The sequence below is a fragment of the Ananas comosus genome, linkage group 22 (genome assembly GCF_001540865.1).
Source record: "Ananas comosus cultivar F153 linkage group 22, ASM154086v1, whole genome shotgun sequence".
NCBI lineage: Eukaryota > Viridiplantae > Streptophyta > Magnoliopsida > Poales > Bromeliaceae > Ananas > Ananas comosus.
In genome coordinates this window covers 4,078,770-4,105,767 of record NC_033642.1, presented here as the reverse complement: position 1 = coordinate 4,105,767, position 26,998 = coordinate 4,078,770, and the positions used below count along the sequence as shown (strand labels likewise).

General features: G+C 37.7%; 1 protein-coding gene across 2 annotated transcripts in view; it reads left to right on the top strand.

Annotated features, from left to right (window-relative positions):
• The window catches only part of LOC109727576 (SNARE-interacting protein KEULE-like), a 110,946-nt gene that overhangs the window by 25,832 nt on the left and 58,116 nt on the right, over positions 1–26,998 (top strand). For both annotated transcript variants that reach the window (XM_020257727.1, XM_020257726.1), the window contains exons 9-10: positions 16,775–16,966; positions 17,528–17,611. In XM_020257727.1, coding sequence (XP_020113316.1) covers positions 16,775–16,966; positions 17,528–17,611 — 276 coding nt within the window. The remainder of the gene's footprint in view (positions 1–16,774; positions 16,967–17,527; positions 17,612–26,998) is intronic.

The following is a 26,998-nucleotide window of genomic DNA, read 5'->3' as shown; positions in this document are numbered from 1 at the left end:
ACCTTAGAAAAGGAGTTTGCTATGAAGGATTTGGGTCCACTTCATTACTTTCTTGGTGTTGAGGTCACATAATCTACTTCAGGTCTATATTTGACTCGACAAAAATATGCTAAATAGTTGTTGGACTGTCATGGTCTCTCTTCTAGTAAGTCAGTTGCTACTCCTTTCCTTTTTCCTCTAACACATTTGTCAGCTCACAAGGAAAATCTTGTTGGATTGACTCGTTTGTTTATTGTCAAATGGTTGGTGCTCTTCAGTATTTCACCTTCACTTGATTACATACTTTTTATGTTGTTAATCTTGTTGCATAATTTCTGCATCAACCATGCGAGCCTCATTTGCAAGCTGCCAAGAAAATACTTTGTTATGTTTTTGGGATGTAATCATATGACTTCACTTCTCTGTGACCCTTCTCTTACAGCCTATTCAGATGCAGATTGGGTTGATTGTCTTGATACACGTCGTTCTACATTGAGTTTTTATGTTTCTTTGGGCCTTATCTTGTCTCTTGGTCTGTGAAGAAGCAACCTACCATCTCTCAGGCTAGTTCTGAAGCTGAATACTGGGCAGTTGCTTTTACTCTTGCTGAGGCTATTTGAATCCGATAAACACTTTGTGATCTTAGCGTTTCTGTTTGGCGTCCCATCCGAATATACTGTGACAATCAAAGCACTAGCTATGTCACGCCCCGAGCTGCAGCGAAAGCCCGCCGGGTGCGTAATAGGGGTGGAAACGAGCCGAGCTCAAGCGAGCTTACCTCAGCTCAAGCTTGGCTTGAAATTAATTTCGAGCCTAAATTTAGGCTCAAGCTTGGCTTGAAATTAATTCGAGCCGAGCTCGAGCGAGCCTAACTTCGAGTCGAGTGAGCTCGACCCCTAAACGAGCTGTTTGAAATTCTTAACATCATGCAATCTATAGTTTAATTTTTACAAAACATTATATAAATTTGATATAAAAAATATCTAATAGTTTAACCTACAACATCAATGCATGAAATACGATATTATAATATTAAAAAAAATTAGAGAAAACGACTCTGCGAGGAAGTGAAAAAGAGGGAAAGAGAGCAATTAGAGTAGGATTTTGCTGGTTTGGTTTTGTGGGCCCAATAATCTAAATTCTATATACATATAATTAAAATACATAATATATATTATTTTATATAATTAAAATATATATTATATATAATTATATATATATATAGAGTTTGGCTACTATATATACTTTTATAAATATATATAAACCCCTTTATACTCATAAGTTTTCGACCGTTAGATATATCCTTTTGACCATTTCCATCCGTTAAATTATATTATTCAATGAATCACCCACTCAATCTTAGGGGACCACTATCATTCTAATCGCACATCCAACGGCTAAAAATTTATAAGTATAAAGAGGTCTATAGTCTATACTTATAAAAGGATAGTAGCCCAAGCCTATATATATAGAATTAGACTACTATACTATTAATAGTACAAACCGCTTGCTATTAGATTTTCGGCCCTTGGATGAAGAGATGTGCGGTCAAGATGATAGTAGCCCCCTAGCGCTGAGTGGTTGGCTAGTTGAATAGTATGATCTAATGGATGAAAATGGCCAAAGGGATAGATCTAACAGCAGAAAACTCGATAGCACCAAATGCTTGATACTATCGATAGTACAATAGCCGGACTCTCTCTCTATATATATAGGTAGACCTAACGATAGAAAACTCAATAGTACAAAGCGCTTAGTACTATCGATAGTATAGATAATATAGTAGCCGGACTATATATATATATATAGAGAGAGAGTTCGGCTACTATATTATCAATAGTACCAAATACTTGGTGCTATCGAATTTTGTGCCGTTAAATCTACCTTTTTGACCATTTTCACCCGTTAAATCACCCACTCAACCCTAAGGGATCACTATCATTCTAACCACACATCTCTTCATCCAGAGACCGAAACCTAATAGCAAGGGTTTGGTACTATTAATAGTATAGTAGACTAATATATATATATATATATATATATATATATATATATATATATATATATATATATATATATATATATATAGATTGCTGTGCTCTCAGGAGCACGGAGGCTGGCCTCCGTGCTCCTGAGGCCTCCGTGCTCCTGAGCCATTTTCGATGATGGAAATTTCGAATCGACGATCGGCTCCGTTAGACTTGATATAGCGTATTTGAAGTTTCTAGAAAATATTTTTTGCGATTTTTCGATATCATTTACCTAGTGATCGGAAGGGTTCAAAATCAATAATTTTTAATGGTTGATGTTTGTCGTTTTCCAGTTTAACGGTGTAGAAGTATTCAAATCAGATGAAATTTTAATACAAAATTTTTTATCCTATCCACAACAAGATCACTATTTCTGATCGAAAATTTTAGTGCTATATCACCATTTTTTATAGAATTTTTATTTTCAGCCGTTAAAAATTATTAATTTTGAATTCTTTCGATTGCTAGGTAAATGATATTGAAAAACTGCAAAAAATATTTTCTAGAAAATTCAAATGCACTAGATCAAGTCTAACGGAGCCGATCGCCGATTCGAAAATTCCATCATCGAAAACGGCTCAGGAGCACAGAGGTCTCCGTGCTCCTGATAGCACAACAGTCCTGCTCTATATTATATATATATATATATATATATATATATATATATATATATATAGATCTAGGCTAGAATACTAATCGATAGCAAACGAGCTCTGTTGCTACTCATTTGTTTCGATGATAGAGCCTCCAAATCGACGATCGGCACTGTTGAACATGATCTATACCACTTGAAGTGTTTAGAAATCAAATTTCAAAATTTTTCGACATCATTTGCCTAATGATCAAAGGTTTCAAAATTTGTAATTTTAATGGTCGATATGAGGCGTTTTCTCGTTTACAGCGTAAAGATATCCAAATCAATTGAATTTTTGTTAGAAATATCTTTAAACTATTTAAAACAAGATCTATACTCTTGATCTTGATTACAAGACTCCTATCATCATTTTTTAAAGAATATTCATTTTCAGCCGTTCATTTTTGTGTCCACTCAATGGATAAGAGAATAATATCGGAAATGTATGAAATTTGATTTCTAAACCTTCAAGTGGTATAGATCATGTTCAACGGTGCCGATCGTCGATTTGAAAGCTCCATCATCGAAAACAAATGGGTGGCAACGGAGCTCGTTTGCTATCGATAGTATTCTATTTCAACTGTATATATATAATATATATATATATATATATATTATATATATATATATTATATATATATATATATCGAGCTTTTCGAGCTTAATTCGAGCGAGCCGAGTAATACTCAAGCTTGGCTTGAAATTAATTTCGAGCCTAAATTTAGGCTCAAGCTTGCTTGAAATTAATTTGAGCTGAGCTCGAGCATGCCGAATATCGAGCCGAACGCGAGTCGAACAAGAGCTGGTTCGCTCATTTGCCAGCCCTAGTGCGTACACAGACCCGCCGTGCACACCAAAACCACAATGTGCACAAGGCGTCTACAACAATCATAGAGAGCAATAGAAAAATCCATCCTAAACATGGTAATCAGAGCGAGAATATACAACTGCTAGGTACAAAATTTGAAACTAAAACCTCAAGATTACAACAACCCAATCAAGAGTGCACCATAAACCAAGTGATCTGAAATAGAGTACAATAAAATCCACCGAACTAAGCTAAATAAGTAATCTCATGGGTTCATCTATCGCAACATCGTGGTGCTCTAGCTAGTCGCTGCCCCCTTGCCACGATCCCTAGCCTTTCCTGCTGCGGAAGGCTCTGAAACAAAAACATCCAACCAATGGGGGTGAGAACTATTAAACAATAGTTCCCAGTGGGTAAGCCACCGAGAGTGGCGAAATACACTACTAAGTCAACTGAGGCATAGATATGATATAGGAAGTATGAAATGTAAATGCGACAGATAATAAAACAGTTTCCACTATATCATGCCTCTACAAGAAATATCTCTAACATGTATATGAATTCCATATCTGTAATCACATGCATAAGTAATGGTGTATGCAACAATAAAATTGTCATGCCCCGGGACCCGGCGTAGGCCCGCCCGGTGCATTCCCAGACCCGCTATATGCCTGCACATATAAGGCGTCTACAACTATAGAGATATAAAAGCAAGAAAAAATAAGACAACTATAGATATCAGAGCATCTAGCAGCTAATACTAACAACAAGTAGAGAAAAAGGAAACTGGTCCACTAATATAAAACATAAAGTAAATACAACATCTGTCTCAAAATACAAAATGGGTGGTCTCTATACATGGTACAACTCTCAACCTCTCCAAAATAGAGCCAACGAGAGGTAGACCACCTATTGATACGTCCCTCGCAAAAGAGCTAGCTCGAGGCGATGCCTTTTCCGCGGTCCCTAGCCTCGCCGGGTGTGGAAGGCTCTGAAAAAACAAGAAACAGGGGGCGTGAGAATTATAATTTATAGTTCCCAGTGGGCAATTACTGACCTCAGCACATTGCGCCACAAGGCCCAAAAGAGTACGGTAGATATGATAAACAACTGGAATTAAACTGCAGATATGAAAGCATGTATTGAATGCTAAAAATAAACTACTATGCTATAAGCAATATGATGGCAATGTGTAGTACACAGATTCTATCATGCTCAAAACTAGTATGATCCCACATGGCGAGCAAGTATACTAAAGTGCAAAGAGCGCTATAATCAAGTATACTATAAGTCCAAACCTATGCTGTAAGCATGTCCAAGAAACCCAACTATTATAATCTATTTAGTAGTGATTTTCACTTATGCGACACCGTGTCGATTTTCATTTCCCATTAAGGACCTACCCAAGATAGTCCGGCTTGTGCCGCCTAAGTGCCTGTGGTAGCCCAACATTCCCACTGGAGGAATGAGTCTGTCCCACCCGGCCCCGTAGGCTTCTCAATACCGCACGAGCGAACATAAGTCGCATAGGCTAACTCCGAAGTGCCAGCTTGTAGGGAGCGACCCTCACAAGCATGTGCGAATGAGCACAAATGGCAAGCAAGCGTAGTCATCGTCTCAAATGTACGGTCATCATGCCTCTAACATGGTAACAGTCACCAGCAACCCATCGGTCTAGTCCAGTGTTCAACGTGAAGGTTTAACCGTTCATTATGTCCAATGCCCCTTTATGGCATTACATCTCACTATGCCCAAATCTCGGTCCAACACTAATGCCACTTCATTACATTAGGTTTACCAAGTCCACAAATATTCCAAACCTAATGCCCCTTTATGACATTAGCTTACTAATTCACAAACCACTCTAGTCTAATGCCCTTTTATGACATTATCTACTAGGTTCACATATAGCCCAAGCTCAATGTCTCTTTATGACAGTAGCTTACTAAGTTCACATATAGCCCAAGCTCAATATCTCTTTATGACATTAGCTTACTAAGTTCACATATAGCCCAAGCTCAATGTCTCTTTATGATATTAGTTTACTAAGTTCACATAATATTCAAGTCCCAAGCCACTTCATGGCCTAACGTATCCTCATATGTCCAAGGGTATATATAATCATTGTCATTTCACTATATGAAACACAATTCTAAGTCCCGAATACGGATGCTGAACTCATGCATAAGTCTCACATGCAAGCTCTCTACTACATAGAGGTCCAAAAATGCATTGTATACAACATAAGCATTTTAAGCATTCTAAAATTCATAAATAATACATCTAACATGAAAATGCATGATTTTCCATTTTACGATATATAAATCCACAAAAATGAGATTTTCTCGTTCTTAGGTGAGGTCAAACCCACCGAGCACCGCTAAAACTCCTTCGTTTCGCCGAACGGAGTTGTCCACAATTCTCCTAGTACCCTAAAGGTCACAACAGGAGAGATACACGAACGTTACGAACAATACCAAGCTCGCACAATAACCAATGCATGCAAAGGGGCAAAAACTCACCTATAGTGTAGAAATCCCCTTTAAAAACCCAAATGGAAGCTAAATCCCTTCCAAAGCAACCTAAACCAAGGTTCTAATCCAATTAGATTAGCTTTAAAAGCTTCTAATCAAAAAGCCCCAAATAAACCCTAGATTTTCTATTCTAGGGTTTCATCTCAAGAAAACCTCTAAAACATGAATCAAAAGATGGAATCATGCTACAAACCTCAAGAGAAGTCTCAACTTGGGCTCAAAATCAAGTGGGGTGGAAGATCTCTCCTCCAACAAGCCTCCAATCAAAGCTCCAAGTCCTCTCCAATGGTGAAAAAGCCTCCAACAAGCAAAAAGGAGCAAAAGAGGTGTTTAATCTCTTAAAATCCAAGCCAAAAATCAAGGAAATGAAATGGGGATGTGTGGAGAGCTCCCTCACCTTTCTCCCTGCTGTTCCAAGCTCAAGGAACAGCCCTAGGGGCGTGGGTGATGATATAGAAGTGCTACAATGCAAAAACACCCCTGCAGTCCCAACCATTCAGATTCTGCCAAAGTGTATCGGTACACTTTTCCGTATACCGGTACAAATTCTACGAAAACACAAACCCGAGCCTCGGGTTGGCTATAATCCACATCTGTACCGGTACAACCATCAGGGTTGTACCGGTACACAGTGTGTTCCGTACACAATCCTGCAGAGGCAACTCGAGAGCTGACCAATAAATCCAATCTTCTGGATTTTGGTGCCAAGCTTAAAACATCAATTCTCGGGATGCGAGCCATGGGCAGAAACACTATCAACGACCCTCCAAAAACTGTGGAAAGGCTCAGAACACAGATCAAACACTCGAACCTCGCAATTTGCAAAGGTCCGGTGTGTTACAAAAATGCTAATTCATATGTAACCATGCACAACTATTATGGTACAAGTTTTATATTGTCATTAACATCAAATTGTTATAGTTATCATTGAGCTATCTTTCTATATTTAACATCACAAGTGTAGGTTACTACCACTAAAGGTGTCAATGCAACAATGTCCCACAAAATATCCCTCTACTATAAATGCATCAAATCTCAACATAGGGTAACCAACCATTAGTATGACTATCTATTAGGTATGCATCCACTAGTATCAAAGGGTATCAACTCACTAGTATGTCTAACATAATGTCAAATTTAGTTAACCCTTGGTTAACATAGTTCAATTCATCAGGACCTACACAAGTATAGTCCGGTTTGTGCCGCCTAATGGCCTCTGGTAGTCCAGCATTTCCTGTCACGCCCGGGTATCAGCGGAAGCATACCCGATACATGCACAGACCCGCCATACACCTGCAGTATATAAGGCGTCTACTAGAACCATGCTAGAAAAGAAACAATCAACGAAAGAGTCTAACATGGTATCAGAGCATAGAATATACACTATGTACTAGAAGTACTAAGAACTAGAGCATAGCAAGTCTAAACTCTACTAAAGTCCATAAGTAAACAAGAGTGTAAAACTGTAAAGTACAACTCTCCAACAACACATATACATCTCAGGGTCACAAAGAGCTATATATATATGGGGTAGTCTCTATACATGGGTACAACATCACCTTCGTCGACAAAACCAAAATAGCGAGGTGATCACCTAGCAGGACTACACGCTACGCCTAGCTAGACGTGACTCCCTTGCCGCGATCCCTAGTCTCTCCCGCAGTGGATGGCTCTGTAAACGACAAAGAGGACGTGAAAACTATTAATCAATAGTTCCTAGTGGGTAAGCCGCTGATGTCACGCCTTGAGACCGCTACCAATTTGGTCCGGTTCGGGCGCGTCGAACAGATGCCGAACGGACAGCACCTCCCCTGTCCGCCCTAGGCTCAACAACAAGATCATGTACATTTTTGTCGCCCAGGATGACATACAACATACATGAACAATACGAAGCACCACATATGCTATACACTTAAGAGCAAGACACAAGTAATAAAACGAGTGATATAAAGAGAGTAACATCTAGCTATTACATCCACAAGGCATTCAACATTTAGATCCTTGATTACATTTACATCTCCAAAATGAATATTCATGATAATCTCCAAAATACACAAGCAACCTCCCAAAATACATCATATGCCACGGGGTACACGAGGGTACACTAATGCAAGTGGAAGCTGCTAACTATACCTAGAGCGCGATGCCCTTACCACGGTCCTCTGTCGGTGCTCTTTCGCTAGGCCCTGCAACAAAGTGGGGTGAGAACTATATAAATATAGTTCCCAGTGGGTTCGGCCGCGGACTCCGCCGATCTCCCCACTAGGTCTAAGCAGGCATAAGCAGATAGATAGATAGATATTTTAAGCTGTAAATGATTCATATAGAAAGAATTGCAAGATTCTACTATGCCTTTAAAACAAGAGTAAACCACATAGCCATGTAATCTCTAACATGCTACCATAACTCTATCAAGTATACATGCAACTCTACTATGCTCAACATGCTTAACATGCTCAATATGCCCAATATGCTCAACTTGCATAATCCTCTTGAGTTTATTACCCAATCATCTAGCTGGCCCATTGGCGCGCCCTCGACTCACAACTCAAATCCGTCTATGAAGGGGGACTCGAACCACCCGAGGGATTGTCTGCGGGACCCCACATAGGCTATCCCTTGGGACCCCACATAGGCTATCCCAATCGTTTCACGTGCCAAGACTCCGGAGCTCGCACTACTTGTGCGGGGCGACCGCCACAAGCGCTGAACAGACTGTGTGAGTATGATCAAATCCGTTTCCAACGAAGGTACCCGGTCACTATGACCAACATGCACAAGTATTCTTTTAACACTACGTTCTAATGCCACTCGTCAAGTTGTTTACTTGGTATACATATGCCACTCGTCAAGTATGTACTTGGTTCACATGTCACTTGCCATAATGCAATTGTCCCAACTATACTAGTCATATGTCATCCATGCAAGATCAAGTTATTGTTTAACTTATCTCTATAGGGTTCTATGTCACAAACTCATTCTCATGCACCCTAAGTTCACATGCCAAGCCTACTATGCCGCAATACAAGGGAGCATGCAAGAATAGTAAAAGTAGCATCTAAATACCCTAACATGCATGATATTATATATGTAGTATGTTCAACATAGAAATACTTAGACATAGGGAGAAGCCCAGTTGCTTCGGGATGACACCCCCCACCTTTTATTGCTATCAGGAGGCTAGGGTTCCGATTTCGTAATTTTTGGAAGCTTTCGCCGCGAGCTGCGACAATCTGTACCTTAACGGCTTCGTTCTTTAATATCTTCACGTAGCCTCGTCGTATCGCCGAACCGACTTCGCCAACGCGTCAGAAAACCTAGCAATTAGGTTTATACATGATCAATTTAGATCAAAACCCCTCACAAGCAAAACCCCTCTTTTGATGCCCTAAGATGCAACTATGCAAGAATTCATTATTTGATCTCTAAATTCGAGCATCAACCATCTATTTAGCATCCAGGAGTTTCACTAAACCCATTTCTAAGGCATATAAATCACTACTTAGCAATCTACCATTGTTGCTATCAAAGCTTACCTCTCAAACCCAAGCTCTCTTCAAGCCAATGGTGAAGAAAAGAAAGCTTCACCTCTAAGCAAGTTTTTTTTTTCTCCCAAGCCACCTCCAATTCCTCGCTTTGGTGGAGAAATTGTTAGAGAGAGAGAGAGATCTTTCTCTTTGGTTGCAAGTGTGAGGGAATGAGAGAAAAGGCTCAATCCTTCATATATATATGCATATAGGAAACTTGACCTCCAAGTTTCATAGGAAACTTGACCTCCAAGTTATCCAAGAACACTATTCACTTCAGGCAGTTCGAAATCTAATATCTTTCGCCGGAGCCCTCTGAATATCCGTTTGAGCTCAAATTTGACAGTCATGTTCGGTTTTGCTTAACTTAACGAAAGAAATTTTAATCTTTCAGTTTCGACCCCGTTTGGTCACCGAAAGCCGTACCGAACTGTAATCTTTATCAGATCACTGTCGGATTTTATTTTCCACCTTCCGGGTGTCAGAATGATATGGAACTTTAAATCTGGCCTCATAAAAAAACAATTCTGACTTATCCTCCAGTTTTCAGAATTTTCTGACACTACATTTTCTGCTAATTTATCTGCCCCGTTTCACACAGAAAATTCTAAATCTTCTGTTTTCGCTCCGATTTCAACGCGGGTCATTCCAGACTTATATTTTACTTCTATAAGTCCAATAAAAATAGTATCTCACACTATTTTTATTTATATTTATTTTATAATAAATTCCGACATACAATACCCTACCGTAACTTCTTACTTTCAGGAGTTCGGTATCTTACAGCCGACCTCAACGAATTACACCACTAGGTTCATGATGAATAAAGAGAAAGTACAACTACTACATGATAGAAATAACAATGATAATAAGTAATTATCATGCAACTATATTTCCAATGCAACAACTATTATGCAACAGGTAAAGTAACTACTTTACACAAGTAAACATGTCATATCATCTTGTAAATGCACACTATCTAGTAGTGACCATTATATCAATACAATTTAATATCTTTGTTCAGTTCATAAGGACCTACACAAGGTAGTCTGGCTTGCGCCGCGCCTAATGGCCCCGTGGTAGTATACACTCCCTACGGCAATCCACTTTGGCACCCAATCCCGCACGGGCGAGCAAACTGTCGCGTAGGCCAACTTCGGAGTACCGGCTTGTGGGGAGCGACCCTCACAAGCATGTGCGAATGAGCATAATGGCAAGCAAGCATGATCCACAGTACAAAGTCCTCAGTCGTCATGTCTCAAACATAGAATGTCCTCTACCGACCTATAGGTCGGAATCTAAGTACAATATCAAATGCTAGTTATCATCTAGAGCATAGCTAGTAACATGAAATTCATGTTAGTTATCAATTAAGTGCCAAGTTTAACTTATCGATGCAAGTATGCTAGTCATTCTATAGTACATGTTTCACATGTTTAATGCGTATACATCAGCCATTATATCATAAGAACAATATGCCATCCTTGCTATTCTAAGCATAGTATAATCACTTGCGACTTGTCTACACAAGTATGCTAGTTATTATGCAAGAAGTTTAACATCTTTAGCTCTCTACTAAATAGAGTATAACTTTGCCATATGAGGTAAATGCCTCTATCACCATCAATAACTTGCTTAAACTGTCGCTAGTAACCTTTTTCACATTCTAAATATGTACATAATTCTATATGTCAATAATAGGAACATAGAGAGAATACACCCATTTCGGTGAGGTCAAACCCACCAAATAGTTGACGACTCTCGTCGATCCCACAACGAAGGTAATCCGAGGCTTCCGAGCACCCTAATAAGCATACTAAAGTCAGCTAAGGCTCAACTCAAACCTCTACATTGCAGTGCGCATAAACATCTCATTTAGGTAGAATTATACCTAGTATGAACTCCAATCTTGAACTCCACTTCAAATCAGGTTAGAGCACACCAAATCTAACCTTTCAAGGATCACAAAACTCAACCCAAAGGAATCAAATCCCCTGCTGCGAACCTGCTGTGAACTTGCATTAAAAACTGCTTCAAAGCTACAACCAATACGTTCAACTAGAGAGCTAATAGGTAGTATACCTTCCAACAGCTCCAACTCAACTTTTCCTTGGATTAGGGTTGAAGAACCACAGCAAACCCCCTCTTCTACAGCGGCTATAAACCTCCCAAATCAGCTAGGAACAAGAGAGCAAAGAACAAACTCAACTTCACTACTATAGCATCAAACTAGTGAGAAGTTGAATAGCTTACCTCACACAAAACTTCAACTCATCTACTGCTGTGTTAGGGCTGCGAAATACCTCCAAAACTCCTCTCTCCACCTTTCTATAATAGCTCCAAAGCCTTCTAATTCAGTTAGCAACAAGAAAGGAGAAGGAAACAAACTCAAAACACTAATTTTCCAGTTCAAGGTAGAAGGAAAACCTAGAGAGAGAAAGAGAAGGGTTCAAACCTTGTTCTCAGAGCTCTAGCAACCTTTGATCAGCTGCAGGGGTTGAGCAGGGGAGTTAAAGATAAGCCTTGAGAGTGAAATGACCAAAATAGCCTCAGCCACGCAGCTGCTGTGCTGGGTACCGGTACTCGGGCATGGTGGTACCGGTACTCAGTGCAAAAATTCCAGTAGTTCGCATTGCAATGCACTTTTGCTCTTCCGGCCACTTGATCACCCAAGTAACTCGCCGAAAACCTCTTGACAACCCCTCAAAAGATGTAGAATAGTTCCAAGTACTATTCTAACACTCGAACTTCGCAATTTGCTAAAGTTTAGTGTACTACATTTCCTCTCTTGGAATGTGACTATCCCACGGCGACCCAGTAGGCATCCAATTCCGCACGGGCGAGCATCTGTCGCACAGGCCAACTCCGGAGTGCCGGCTTGTAGGGAGCGATCCTTACAAGCTTGTGCGAATGAGCACAATGGCAAGCAAGCATGATCATAAGTATCCAGTCCTTGGTCATCATGTCTAGAACAACCCAATGGTCCATCTCTATGTCATAGTGTAAAGGTTAAACCGTTTATTAATTCAAATGCCACTTTATGACATTAATGTTCTCTATGTCTAGCGCATGTCCTAAGCACATTAAGGTCCACATTTCATTCATTCTATTAAGGGTGGTTCTATGACTCATTCATGAACCTAACGGGCTTTACCCGTATGCCAGTATATGCTATTTCCACCATAATGCAAGAGGTATAGTTTTCCAATGTCATATTCAATGAACCTCACGGTTATCTACCAAGTCATAATGTATGTCATGCATATGCTTTTCTACATAATACTTCCACTTCATGGAGTATATATATACATACATAGCCATGTAATGATTGGTTCTTACTACACTACTCAAGTGTGTACTTATCATATACATATTCCAACACATGAAACTCCTTCTACATGCCTAAAGCATAGGGTGTCATTTATCAACTCATGGGTAGTGTTACAAGTGTATGCCTCATTCAAGTACCAAATAGCTTTATATTATGTCATTAATATACAAGGGTTCACGTTCACCATTAACTTTGTTATGACATTCAAAATCTAACCCTTTAGACCCCATATCCATGTAATGCATTATATGCCATTACTACTCACTTTTAACATTCATGTCCATATTTGCATGAAGGAATTTATCTCAACTCAAGCCATAACATGTTTTGCTATCATGAATATGTCAACTAATCTCTACTAAATAGAGTATGCCACTTATCTCTACTAAATAGAGCATATCAATTGCATATGTGTTATTTTACCTCTACTACATAGAGTATGCAACATGTTATACATAACACATGTATTTCATGCATCTCAAAATTCTATCATGACAAGAATAACATGATTATACAACCATTAAAGTCCTATAACTCTATAGGAGACATAGAGGGAGTTCACCCATTTCGGTGAGGTCAAACCCACCGGATATCTTTCGAACCCCTTTCGTTCCTTCGAACGAAGTTGTCCACCAAGCTTCTAGCACCCTAAGAAAAATTCCCAAAGGGTTACAAGCTTTGAACGAACATCATACAAAATTCACCAAAAATCAAGCATAAAATAGGTGAAAATTACCTTTGATCATGTGGAACTTGTCCGAAGTCCAAATCGAAGCTAGAAAGCTTCAAATCCAACCTATAAGAGTGTTCTACACTCATCAATTCCATCCCAAAAGCTCACAATTGAAAAACCCCAAAAATAAACCCTAGTTTTCCAAAAACTAGGTTTTCTTCTAAATCTCTTTCAAATCTCTTAAATAGAGTATAAGAGAAGTGTTCTAACCTCAAAATAAGCTTCAACTTAAGCCATGATGTGCTAGGGTTGAAGTTTGATCCATCCACGAGCGCCTCTCATCCACTCTAAGCTCCAAGAAGCAAGCAACCATGGTGGAGAAGAAGAAAAAGAGATCAATCCTCAAAAATCCAAGAGTTTAGAGAAGAAAATCAAGAGTGAAGAAGAGCAAACCCACCTCTATTCTCTCTCTCAAGCCTCAGCCAACTCAGGAAGAAAGGGGGTGAAGGGATATTTAAACACATTGTAACAATATCCACTCAAGCCCCTCAAAGCTTAGAATTTACAAACTGTACGAACTGTAGTTTTCCACACTGCGTACTGGTACTCGGGAAGGAGTACCGGTACCCCGCACCAAAATTTGCTCAGCTCGAGCCTTGGTCAAGCCTTCAAACTATGGCGTACCGGTACTCGGTTGATGCCGTACCGGTACCCGATACCCCAAAACTCAAACCCGAGAGCAACATCTCTTGGTCACACACTGAGGTACTAGTACCTTACCCTGGTACTGGTATTCAACACCCCAAAACCTGATTTTACGAGTTTTGGTGCTAAGTACTCCTCGCGTTCTCGCAACACGAGCAATTGGTCGGTACTCAGTCAACGACCTTCAAAATCACCAGGAATAGCGCAAGACACTATTCTAACACTGGAACCTTACAATTTGCTAAAGTTCAGTGTGCTATAAGCTATCTTGTTGCAAATCCTGTTTTACATTTTTCGGACTAAGCACATTGAGACCATCATTTTCTTCGTGAGGAAGTTCAGTCTGGAGACCACCCGCTATTTCACATCTCCTCTGACAAACAGTTGGTTGATTTCTTCACCAAGCTATTATCTACCTCTTGTTTTGCAATCTTGCGAGCCAATCTTTGTATCTGTCCACCATATCCTCAGATTGCAGAAAGATGTTAGATTATGTTACTTGTATATATTTATTTGTTATGATGTATTATTTATTTTTAGTGAGGTGTTCTTTACGTCATGCTTTCACGGTGCATAAAGTGTACATATCTAAGAAAATAGAAGGCTATGAGATTAGATATTATTTCCTAGACCTAGTCCACCTTGTTAGGGCTTTGGAGAGGCGGCATTGCAAAATCTATTAGACATAGCACAGGTTTTTGATGAAAAGGATCCAATTGAACTGTGTAAGAAAGATTAAGGATCCATTGAATTTTGGTCGAAGGTTATGGACTTGATTGGAACAATTAGAAGCTTTGGGACTGAATTAGAACCCTTGTAAAAGTTTAAGGGCCTAACTGCATAAATTTGAAATTTTGAGTGTTAGGGATTCAATTGACATTTGGGTAAAAGGTTAGGGATCTCCTGTGTTACTTCGTAATTTACCCAAACAACTTATGTGTTAGTACAGTGATAACTTGTGTTGGATGGATAGCTTCGTTTGGAAACTTTTACATAAAAATTTGCATTCAGTCCATTATAGGTCCTAATAATTTATGATTCTTCAAGATACTGCACTCCACTATGAGGTGATTTTTCATTTCCTTATAATTTGGATTACTTATTCCGTCTAATGACTTTTAGACCTCCTTCTATGCTTCTTAACAAACAACTAACAAATTGTCGTTGAGTGAACAATAAGGTTCTGCTTGGATGTTCAAACTTCAAACAAGTTATAAAGTAGTTATTGTGTTGGAGAGGATCTCCTTTGGGATTATTATATATAATTTTTACTTATTCTAATGCAAAGCATGGCTTTGCAAGATAATGCCATTCAAATATGAGGTGATTTATTATATTGTTAACATTTTGGAATTACTTCTTTCTCTTAATAATATGGAAGGACCACCACAGTGATATATGTAAATATGTTAAAGTTAAATCCAAAGATTTAAGTACCATGATACGGGGTTGTGCCGGAAACTTGCCGGTATGATATGGCACGATGCGTGCCGGACCATGCCGATGCGTGTCGGTCATAAAAAATATGTGTGCCGACACATAATGGCATGAAATATTTTTTTTTCTTTAGCAACAAAATATGCCAATTATTTATCATGTATTTTCATCAAATCTTTTGAACTTTGTTGAGAAAATTACTTACTAATTTAAAGAATAGAGGGTTTTGAATTGTGCCATTGACACATGGGCTGTATCATGCCGATATCTTGCTGGCACGACACGGCACGGTGGATACGGTCCGTGCCGATAGGCACTTAAATCCTTGTGTTAAACCATGAATTTTCAAAATTTTCTTATAGCAAGATCTGGTTTGACTTTTAAGGGCTAGGTCATTTTGTGAGATACTGGAATCTTGCAGTGGACACAGGTCATACTAAACTATAAGTTATTATAGGTACCATATGTAAATAGTTAATTTTGCTAGGGTATGGGCAGCATGTTTAGTTAATATCAGGGTATCTGCATAAATTTTGCGGGACATACAAAATTTCAAGTTTTGTATGTTTATTTTTGTAGTTATCTTTTACTGCATGTGTGTAAAAATATGAGATTTGAGAGGGCATAATTGTAAGATCTAATCATCTACATTGGTTTTGCAATTCTGCAATTACCACCTTTTAAGCTTAAAAGCCTCTTAGGAGGATCTAAACTGGCTGAATCTATAACCCTACCAGTTAATGAAACTCTTTTCAGCGCAGAGTGCTTCCTGTCATTTTTTGAAACAGTCGAACATGAACCTGGTATTGTTGACTTAAGTTCATGAAATGTTTGACCTGGGCAAGTGACCCAACCTTCTCCTCTTACCAGCAGTCAGGCCTAATAGCAACAAGTGAATCTCTAATAGTATGGATTTCTATCCCTAGCCTCCAGAAGTTGGAACTAATGTTTTCTTATCTTAGTAAACTGCATGTGAATTTTTCGTATGGAGAAATTTAACTTGTGAGGAACTTCAAGGATTTTCTCGTTTAGATGACAGGTAAAATTATGTCAAGAGTCGAGAACCAAAGGCGAATAATTGTGTCACTGATGTTTTATTTCTGGATAAATCTGCAGGAGTTCCCTTATGTACGCTATCGTGCCGCCAAAACTCTAGATGCTTCCGTAACTACTACACAACGAGACTTAGTTCCTACGAAGCTTGCTGCTGCTGTTTGGAACTGTCTTTCCAAGTATAGAACTACTATACCTGATTTTCCCCAGAAGGAGACATGTGAATTACTCATTGTGGACCGATCAATAGACCAGGTTTGTCACACTCCAATAGTCTCAAACATTATACAATATAGGGACATTGCTTGGGTATATAATAACCAGAAAATAAGTACTAGTAACATGGGCTTAAGATTATTTGTCATGTAGTCAAGGGCGGATGCATAGGGGGGTCAAGCAGGGGCATGTGCCCTAGCTTGATGCCAAAATTTCTTTATACATGCTCTTTTACTGAAGAAACAAAGATATTGTACATTGTTATTTAGAGCCCTTGTCGAACAATTTTGAGAAAAATATTTTAATTAACTAGTTAAAAAATTTACTAATATTTTTCTTACAATATTTAAGTAATTATATATCTCATAAAAAAACTTATAATTTTGTTGACCATCCATTGTGCTCCTCCTACACAAAAGTTTCGGCTCTGCCGCTGCATGCAGCTAAGGCCTAACAAGTGCTAATATTAGTGGGCTGGTTCGGGTTGTTGCAAGATATGACGTACATGTTATAAAACAATAATAATAGCTATTTGATTGCTAAGTTTGCATTCTGATTCTCTTTATTTTTCATGCTTTATGAATTTTCTCTTATTTAAAGATCGCACCTGTCATTCATGAATGGACGTATGACGCCATGTGCCATGATTTACTAAACATGGATGGAAACAAGTACATATATGAGGTATTCCTAGCTCTTTTCTATGTTGAGGCATTTTCATATTTTTAACCTCCATATACTAAAGCATCCACGTTCACCTTGTCCACCATCTACTAAAGCCTAGTGGCTTCCCAAATAATTTTAACCTCTATATATCCTTGCAATATTTGAATTTTCAAAAAGTGTCCTTCAAGCATAATTTTTTACCTACATATCCTTAAATGGCCCCGGTTAAAAAAAATTTAGTGCAAAAATAATGACTACCCATTAGTTGGATGATTTCCAAACTCACAGCTATTTTTGCTGGAAACTACACTTTCGAAGGGTATATATAAAAAATAAATAATATATGTATATATATGGCTAGGCTTACTATGCTTTTATGAGTATAGACCCTTTTTCACTCATAAATTTTCGGCTGTTGGATGAAAATGTGCAGCTAGAATGAGAGTGGTCTCCAATTAGGATGATAGTGGTTCCTAGGGTTGAGTGGGTGGTTGGTTGAATAGTATAATCTAAGTTACCTAATAGGTGGAAATGATCAAAGGGGTAGATCTAATGGCCGAAAACTTACGAGTACAAAGGGGCTTATACTCATAGAAGTATAGAAGCCGGGCTCGTATATATAATATATTTGTAGAGCTAGGTTCCTATAATATCTATTGTACCGGGGCTCCAGTACTATAGTCTTGTTTTCGATCTTAGGGTGTTCAAATCAACGACCCACACTGTTAAAAGTGATCTAGGATATTTAAAGTTTTTAGGAATAAAATTTTATATTTTTTCGACATAGTTTACTTTATAAACAAACCATTTTAAAATTGTTTATTTTCAATGGCTACTATGGCGAGTTTGTAGTTTAACGATGTAGAAGAATCTAATTTATACAAATTTTAATAAAAAATACTTTAAACTATCTAGATCAATGTTGGCGTCCTTGATCTTGAATTCAAAAGTCCTATAAGTAGTTTTTGATGTTGGGACATTTCATTCGACGATCGGCTCCATTAAGCATGATCTACGCTATTAGAACTATTTAGAAACCAAATTTCATAATTTTTTGACATCATTTACCAAGTGATCGACGGGTCTCAAAAATGACTATTTTAATAGTTGATGTCGCATGTTTGTAAGTTCAATGTGTAGAACAATCCAAATTAGGTGAATTTTTAATAAAAAATTTTGCTTACCATCAAGAGCAAGATCAATACTTTTGATTTGAAATTTAAGTCTTTTACCACTGTTTTTTATGAAAATTTTAGTTTCAGTCGTGATATTTTGATGCTACTCGTTCATTAAGCAAACAAAGTCAAAAAAATTATGAAATATGGTTTCTAGATAGTTCTAACATTGTAGATCGTGTCTAATAGAATCGATTGCCGAATCGGATGTCTCAGTTATCCTAAACTCTAAACCCTAATAATTTATAAGAACGGAGGCCCCCGTACTTTTGAAAGTATAGTAGCTTAGCACGCAGTCTTTCTCTCTCTCTCTCTTTACATAGGTATATATATGTTTTAGGCAGTTGAAGAGTTGATCGGCACGAGGAAATGTAGTATTGGTTGCAGAAAGATCAACTTGCTGGTGTTGAAACTTCCCCTTAATTCAATACCCTATCATATATACATATATATATATTTATATAGAATTAGGCTGGAATGCTTTTTAGTACTAAGTTATTGATGCTGTGTGTTTTCGGCCCTTGGATGAAGGGTTGTAGGGTTAGATTGATAGTTGTCCATACAGAGTTTAGTGGTGGTTGGTGGATCGGCTCCGTTAGACTTGATCTACACTATTGAAACTTTGGGAAACTAAATTTCATAATTTTTCGACATCATTTGGCTAGTGATCAAAAGGTCTCAAAATTGACAATTTTAATGGTCGATGTGATGCGTTTGTGANTCATTTGGCTAGTGATCAAAAGGTCTCAAAATTGACAATTTTAATGGTCGATGTGATGCGTTTGTGAATTTAACGGTGTAAAACAATCCAAATCTAATGAAATTTTTATTGAAAATTCTTTTCACTATTTAGAGTAAGATCAGTACCTCTAATCTTAAGTTCAAGTCTTTTATCATCATTTTTTATGAGATTTTATTTTCAGCCATTCATTTTTAGACTACTCGTTTGATAGGTAAATGATGTCGAAAAAATTATGAAATTTAGTTTCCAATATTTTAATAGTGTAGATCAAGTCTAACGGAGCCGATTGTCGATTTGAAGCTACATCATTGAAAACAACTGTAGCACGGAGGACCTCGTGCTACGATAGTATACGGCAGCCTAGCTCTCTCTCTCTCGTCTCTCTCTCTCTTTATATATATATATTATATATATAATATATATATAGAGCTAGGCTCCTATGCTTTCGAAAGTACGGAGCCTCCGTGCTTGTAAGTTTGTTTTCAATGATAGGACGTCCGATTGGCGATCGGTTCGCGTTAAACATGATCTACGCCTATTGAACTATCTAGAAACCAAATTTCATTAATTTTTTGACTTCGTTTGCCTAGTGAACGAGTAGCCTCAAAATGAACGGCTGAAAATAAAAATCTCATCAAAAACAATGATTAAATGACTCAAATTTCAATCAGCAAGTATTGTTCTTGCTCTTGATGTTAGTAGAATTTTCTATTAACAGTTTCATGTAATTTGGATACTTCTACACCGTTGAACTTAAAACGTACCACTGGCCGTTAAAATAGCATTTTTGATAACCCGTCGGTGTATAGTAATGAGTCAACAAAGAATTTATGAATTTAGTTTCCAAATATTTTTAATAGTGTAATCAAGTCTACGAGCCGTGATTGTCATTTGAAGCTACAAATCATGAAAACAACGACTACGGGTAGCCTTTCGTGCCTTAGCGATAGTATACACCTAGCCTCTCTCCCTCCCCTCCTAATATAATAATATATATCATAATTATATATAAATTTTGCAGCTAGGCTCCTATGCTTTCTGAAAGTATGAGAAGGCCTCCGTTCATTGATAAGATTGTTTTCTTAATAAACGTCGATTCGGCGACGCTTCCGTGTAAACATATTAACGCTTTGGAACTATTCTAGAAACCAAATTTCATAAATTTGTTTGACTTCGATTTGCCCTATTGACGATTAAGCCTCAAATGAACGGCTGGAAAAAAACAATCTCATCAAAAAACAATGATAAATGACCACCATTCCAATCAGTAAAGTATGTTACTTTGCCTGAGTAAGAGAATTTTCCTACTTAAAGTGTTCAGAATTTGGATACTTCAGCAGCGCTTGAACTTAAAAACGTACCACATGGCGCCTTACAATAGTCATTTGAAAACTCCTGTACCGCTTGGATAAATGATCCGTCGAAAGAATTATAAAATTTTTTCTAGTACGTTCAATAGTTATAATTAGCCTAAACGGAGCAGATCGTCGAATTGGATGTCCTATCATCGAAAACAATATACAATTCTGAAGGTCCGGATTCATAACGCACGGGAGCACGTATCACTCTCCTCTCCTCTCTCTTCCAGATCTCTCATCATCTCCTCATATATAAATATATTCAGGAATATAGATAAGTAAAATGTAACCCTGGGCTACTATCCTGCAAATGATAACCTTTGTCCGATTAAGTCAATTTAGATGACTCGATGACTTTAAATGTGATAATCGGTCACGTTGATATGATCTAACAGCTATAGAAATAATTAGAAACCGGATTTGGTAAGTTTAAAAATCATTATCATGTCACATAGAAGAATAAGAAAATATATAAATTAAAAATAAAAAAAACAAAATACGGTCCAGAAACCACTGACCTTCGCAAAACATAGGTTAGACTATTTCACATACGATCGAAGTTATTCTAGAACTTAATCTAAAATAGTAAAAATTTCTAGGTCAAAAATGCACAGTTTGGATTAATCTTACAGGACCGTAAACAAGAAAACGGCTTCATATAGCCGTCAAATAACTCATCAATTTTTCAATTCCTTTGATACTATGTAAAAATTTAAAATTATAAAAGTATTCTTAATAATGTCAAATACTTCTAATTAACTTCAACGTTTTTACGATCCATTGATCTCGGGTATCTCTATCACCTAAAACAATTGATAGAGAATTTCCCATATCCTCCTAAAATGATAGCAGGGTGATTCTATATATTTATCATAATCCTATATATATAATATTATATATATCATATTATATCGAATATGTATATAATATATAATAGAGTAGGGCTTACTATACCTTGTAAGTCGTAGAGCCTCTGTATTCATACAGTTGTTTTTTAATGATGTCTTCCGATCGACAGCCACATCAATCAAAATGTATCTAGTAGTATCTTAAAAACTTCTAGAATTTTGAATTCTCGTAAATTTTTGAATTCAAATAAAGTCCATTAAGCGCATAAAAATCATAGTTCAAAATCAAGACGTTGTTAAAAAATGATACCGATGATATTAATCTATGATCGGGATTAATTTGAACTTATCTAAGATAGTGAAAGAATTTTCTATCAGAAAAATTCAACCCGAGTGACTCTCTCTTACATACCGTTAAAATTCTAGCAAGTATTACTATACGATGTAATAAATATACAAATTTTAATATTTTTATCATAAGGTAAATGATATCAAAAAATTATAAAATTTGATTTTAAAAAATTTTAAAAATCTCAGATAAAGTTGATCACGATTTGGAAGCTCCTATCATTGGAAAACACTTCACTTAGTACGAAGGCGATCCGTAACTTATGTAGAATATAGTAGCTGGACTATAACATCATATATATATAAAGAGAGAGATCGAGATGAGAGAATGAGAAGGGAGGGAGAGAGTTGGGTTGAAAGTTGTGATATAATCGTCCCCTTTTTCTACTCAACTTTTTTAACCGGGGGTGCGAAATTGTAGGTTACGATCATTAAGTCCGTAGGGTGAGTGGCGCTCCCAAATGGATCATCTATATTAATCACATGTTAGAAACGATTCAAAGAATTGATCAAAGTAAAATTGATAGCAAAAAGGGGCAAATATATTACAGTAATCTAACACAACTCTCTCTCTCTCTCTCCCCTATACTATATATAAAGTATAATATTTAATTATGTATACTAATATATATTATAAATAATAATTAAGGACTACTAACACTCTTCAGTGCGCGCGTTTTCGAGTTAAGTAATATACAGAAGTTTCAATATACCAGATCTTGGATTCAAATGAATACTACTCGTCTGTATTAGTGCGTTTGTGTATACAATAATGTTATTGCGGAGTGCATAGCGTTTATAGCGATACATTTTGGCTCTTGCTCTATAAATTTACTAATTAGACTATTAAATATAATCTATTCCAAAATTGCCCCTTAGTCTCTATATTTGTCAAAAATTTTATACGTACGACAATTATATTTTAGGAACCAAAATTTTTCTTTAAATGTAATTTAAATTTTATAAATTTAAATTTTCAAATTAATTCTAAATTTTTACAAACAATAAAACTTTAAATATTTCATACACAATAATAAAGTTCCTAATTTAAATCAAATTTAAATATAAATATATATACAAATAACAAACATTAAAATTCAGAATTTAAAATACAAATTTGTGTTTTAAAATTTGAAATTTGAAATTTGAAATTTAAAATTTGAAATTTCAAACTTATAATTTAAAATCTAAACTTTTAATTTAAACTTAAAATTTAAAATTTAAAATTTTAAACTTATAATTTAAAATCTAAAATTTTAATTTAAATTTAAAATTTAAAATTTAAATTTGAAGTTTAAAAATTTTAAATTTTAAATTTAAAAATTCAAATTTAAAAATTAAAAATTAAAAGTTGACAATTCAAAATTTTAAATTAAAATTTTTAAAATAATGTATTGAAAGGGTTTCGAGAGTTAGAGGGTAAAATTTTTATTTTACATAATATGTAGTATTACCGGTTTTCAGTAATGCAAGATACACGACTCCCTTCTCGTTAATATTTTCTGCGTAATCCTGCTCGATTTGTAATGCTATATTAACGACTGGATTACATAGCGGATGAACCAAATACAGTAATCCTGGCAGGATTGCCTGTAATCCTACCAGGATAACTCGAACCAAACGCACCCTTATAGGTATAGAGCTCTTTGTAATCATAAGTTGTTTTCAATGATGGAGCTTCCAAATCGACGATCTATATCGTTAAATATGATCTAGATCATTTAAAACTTTTAGAAAATAAACTTCATAATTTTTCAAAATTATAATAAAGTCCGTCAAGTGGGTATAAAATGAACGATCAGAATTGAACGACATCCTAAAACTGGATCTATAGGGTCCTTTTCTAGCTATCGCACAACAGGGTAGGCGATACTATCTAGCTCGCTGTCTCCTTACCTCGATCCGCTGCTATAACTAGTGCCGAATGCTCTAAAAAAGGAACAACAAAGGAGGACGTGAGAACTATAGTCAATAGTTTTCAGTGGGTACAGTTGACGACAACGACGACCTACACCACTAAATCTATCAGAGGCAAGAATAGTAAATGAACAATAAATAAACGAGCAGCTTAGCATAATATGAGCAGGAAAATAAATACTAACATGCCTCTATCTGTGTCTGTGGAAACAAACAAATAATAATTAGTTTCCTACTATAAAATCTCGAAGAATAGAGATCAAATATAATATGCATCAACAAAAGACCTGATAAGCAAAGTCATAAGACCCAATCTCACCGTTCGGCTCACAGGTCCCGCTAAGCCTGCGTCGCCGCATGCCTGGTAACCACACTGACTTGGTGGCTCAACTTGCACATGTATACCTATATCTAGTCAGCCGCCATAGCTCCGGAGGGGCACTTGAGGGGCATGATCCCACTGAGTATCATAATATCAAACCGCTCGCAATCGTGCTCAATTCGGCCCAATGCAGACTATGGTCATGTGTGAAAGACAGACTAAGGAGCTTACCCTTCTAAGGTTGCATTGATGAAAATATATAAACCTATACTATATATGGCAGTAATATATAATATATCCTATCATACTAGACATATTGTAATCATACTAAATATATCATAACATCTAAGCATCCATTAGACGGATGTGAAGATTGATCCGCAACGTGAAGAACCGAGAAAGGGACAAGGGTTTGGTAAAGATGTCAGCAAGTTGCTTATCAGGAAAGATGTGGACTTACTCCAAGTCACGGATTGGAATTTTTCCTGTAAAAATTGATTGTCAAGTTCAATGTCCTTCATTTGAGCTTGTAGAACAGGATTGGTAGCAAGATGTGTGGTGCTAAGATTATCACAATAGATGCAAATAGTGCGCCATAAGAAGACACCGAGATCATAGAGCCGACGACTGATCCCAAACTCTCGGCAAGTGTGTAGGTCACAAAGCGATACTCCGCTTCAGAGCTAGAGCGAGAAATAGTAGGTTGCTTCTTAGCCGAACATGAGATGAGATTAGGCCCAAAAAAAATGCAATACCCTGAAGTAGACCAGCGTGTCTAGACACCTAGCCCAATCAGCATTTAAAAAAGCCATAAGTGAAGGATTGGCGCTGCGGGAGATAGGAATGCCATAAGACAGCGCCCCTCGAATATAACGGAGAATACATAACTACTTGCATGTGTGGCTCACAAGATGCATGTAGATACTGAGTAACAGAATTGACCGCATATGAGATTCTGGCCGTGTGAATGTAAGGTATTGCCAACCATCTGACGATAAGTGTAGGGATCCTCAAAGGGACGTCCCTCGTGAGATGAGAGACGAGCGCTCGCAGAGAGTGGAGTACAGTAGAAAAGGCTTACTATCAAGAAAGCCATGATGCTCAAGCAGTTGAGGCCAAGGTTTAAAGTGTCGTCCCGTGCCGTACGGCACAGGGTGGAACGTATCGTGCCACCAAGAAGGTGATACGATTCAAGGGGGTATCAGACCCCCCAACGTGCCGTTGCACGCGGCGCCGTGCCCCACGAGAGAGAGCGGCACTGTCACACCCCGAGCCCTGCCAATTTGGCCGGTTCGGGCGCGTCGAACAGACGCCGGACGGACAGCACCTCCCCTGTCCGCCCAAGGCTCAAACAAATAAGATCATGCACAATAAGTTGCCCAGGAAAAACTTAACAACATACATGATCTAGCAAGCGAGTACTTTCACAAGTATACACAAGAGCAAGTAAGTAACACAGTAAGTAAACAAAAAGAGAGATATTCTAACTATTACATCACAATTCCTCATTTGCATCTTTTAATTACATTTTCATCTCACCAAAATGAATACATGTTCATCCTCTCATATACATAAGCACTATCCAAAATACATCATGTCTATAAACATGTACACGAGGGTGCTCTAGTACAAATAAGAAACTCTACTAGCTAGCTAGGGCGCTATGCCCTTACCGCGATCCTCCCCCGGGATGCTCGCACTCGGCCCTGCAACAAAGTGGGGTGAGAACTATATAAATATAGTTCCCAGTGGGTTCGGCCGCCGACTCCGCCGATCTTCCCACTAGGTCTAAGCTGGCACAGATAGATAGATAGATAGATAGATAGAAATGAAACTGCAACTATGCTCTACTATGCCATCAAATGCAAGCAATGCATGGAATATCATCTAGCAACAAGCCTACCATCATACTAGTATGCTTCAACGATGTAATGAATACAAATATAACATAGTTATGCAATCCTCTAACATATACTATGTCTAATCATGGTGTGAATGCAAATCCACTTATGCAATTCATGTCATTACCCTATCCACTAGGCTAACCCGCCTAAGATCTCAAATCACATAGGTGAAGAGCCATCTCACAACTTAGATGTCCTAAATGAAGAGCTACCCCGCCCTTCGCCCCGACTCAAATCCCAAATCTCATATGTATCCACACCCAGTTTTAGTAGGTGAAGAGCTACCCCGCTCTTCGCCCCGGCTAATATCTCAAATCTCAAATGTAAAGAGCTACTCCGCTCCAATCTCACAGATAAAGAGCTACCCCGCTCAAATCTCACAGGTAAAGAGCTACCCCGCCCTTCGCCCGACTTACTTCCCAGTCCAATGGGTGAGGAGCTATCCCGCTCGTATCCCACCCGGTGAGCTACCCCGCTCAACTCGTGTGACAACTCCGGAGTGCACTGCTTGTGTGGAGCGACCACCACAAGCCCAAAACAGACTATGTGAGTATGATCCAATTCTCGCCAACTGAGGATACCCTGTCAACTAGGGTTAACAAACACTCGGAACTCCACCTATCCCTAGGTCCATGTCAAGTGTCTCAACCACTCTAATCAACTCACACTAGGGAGTTCAACTATCCCTATGTTTGATGCCATAGTGTCTCAATTACATTAATTCTCATGCAATATGCCACAACTAAGGAAACTCATCTATTCCTTATGCTCAATGCCATAAGTGTTTCTAT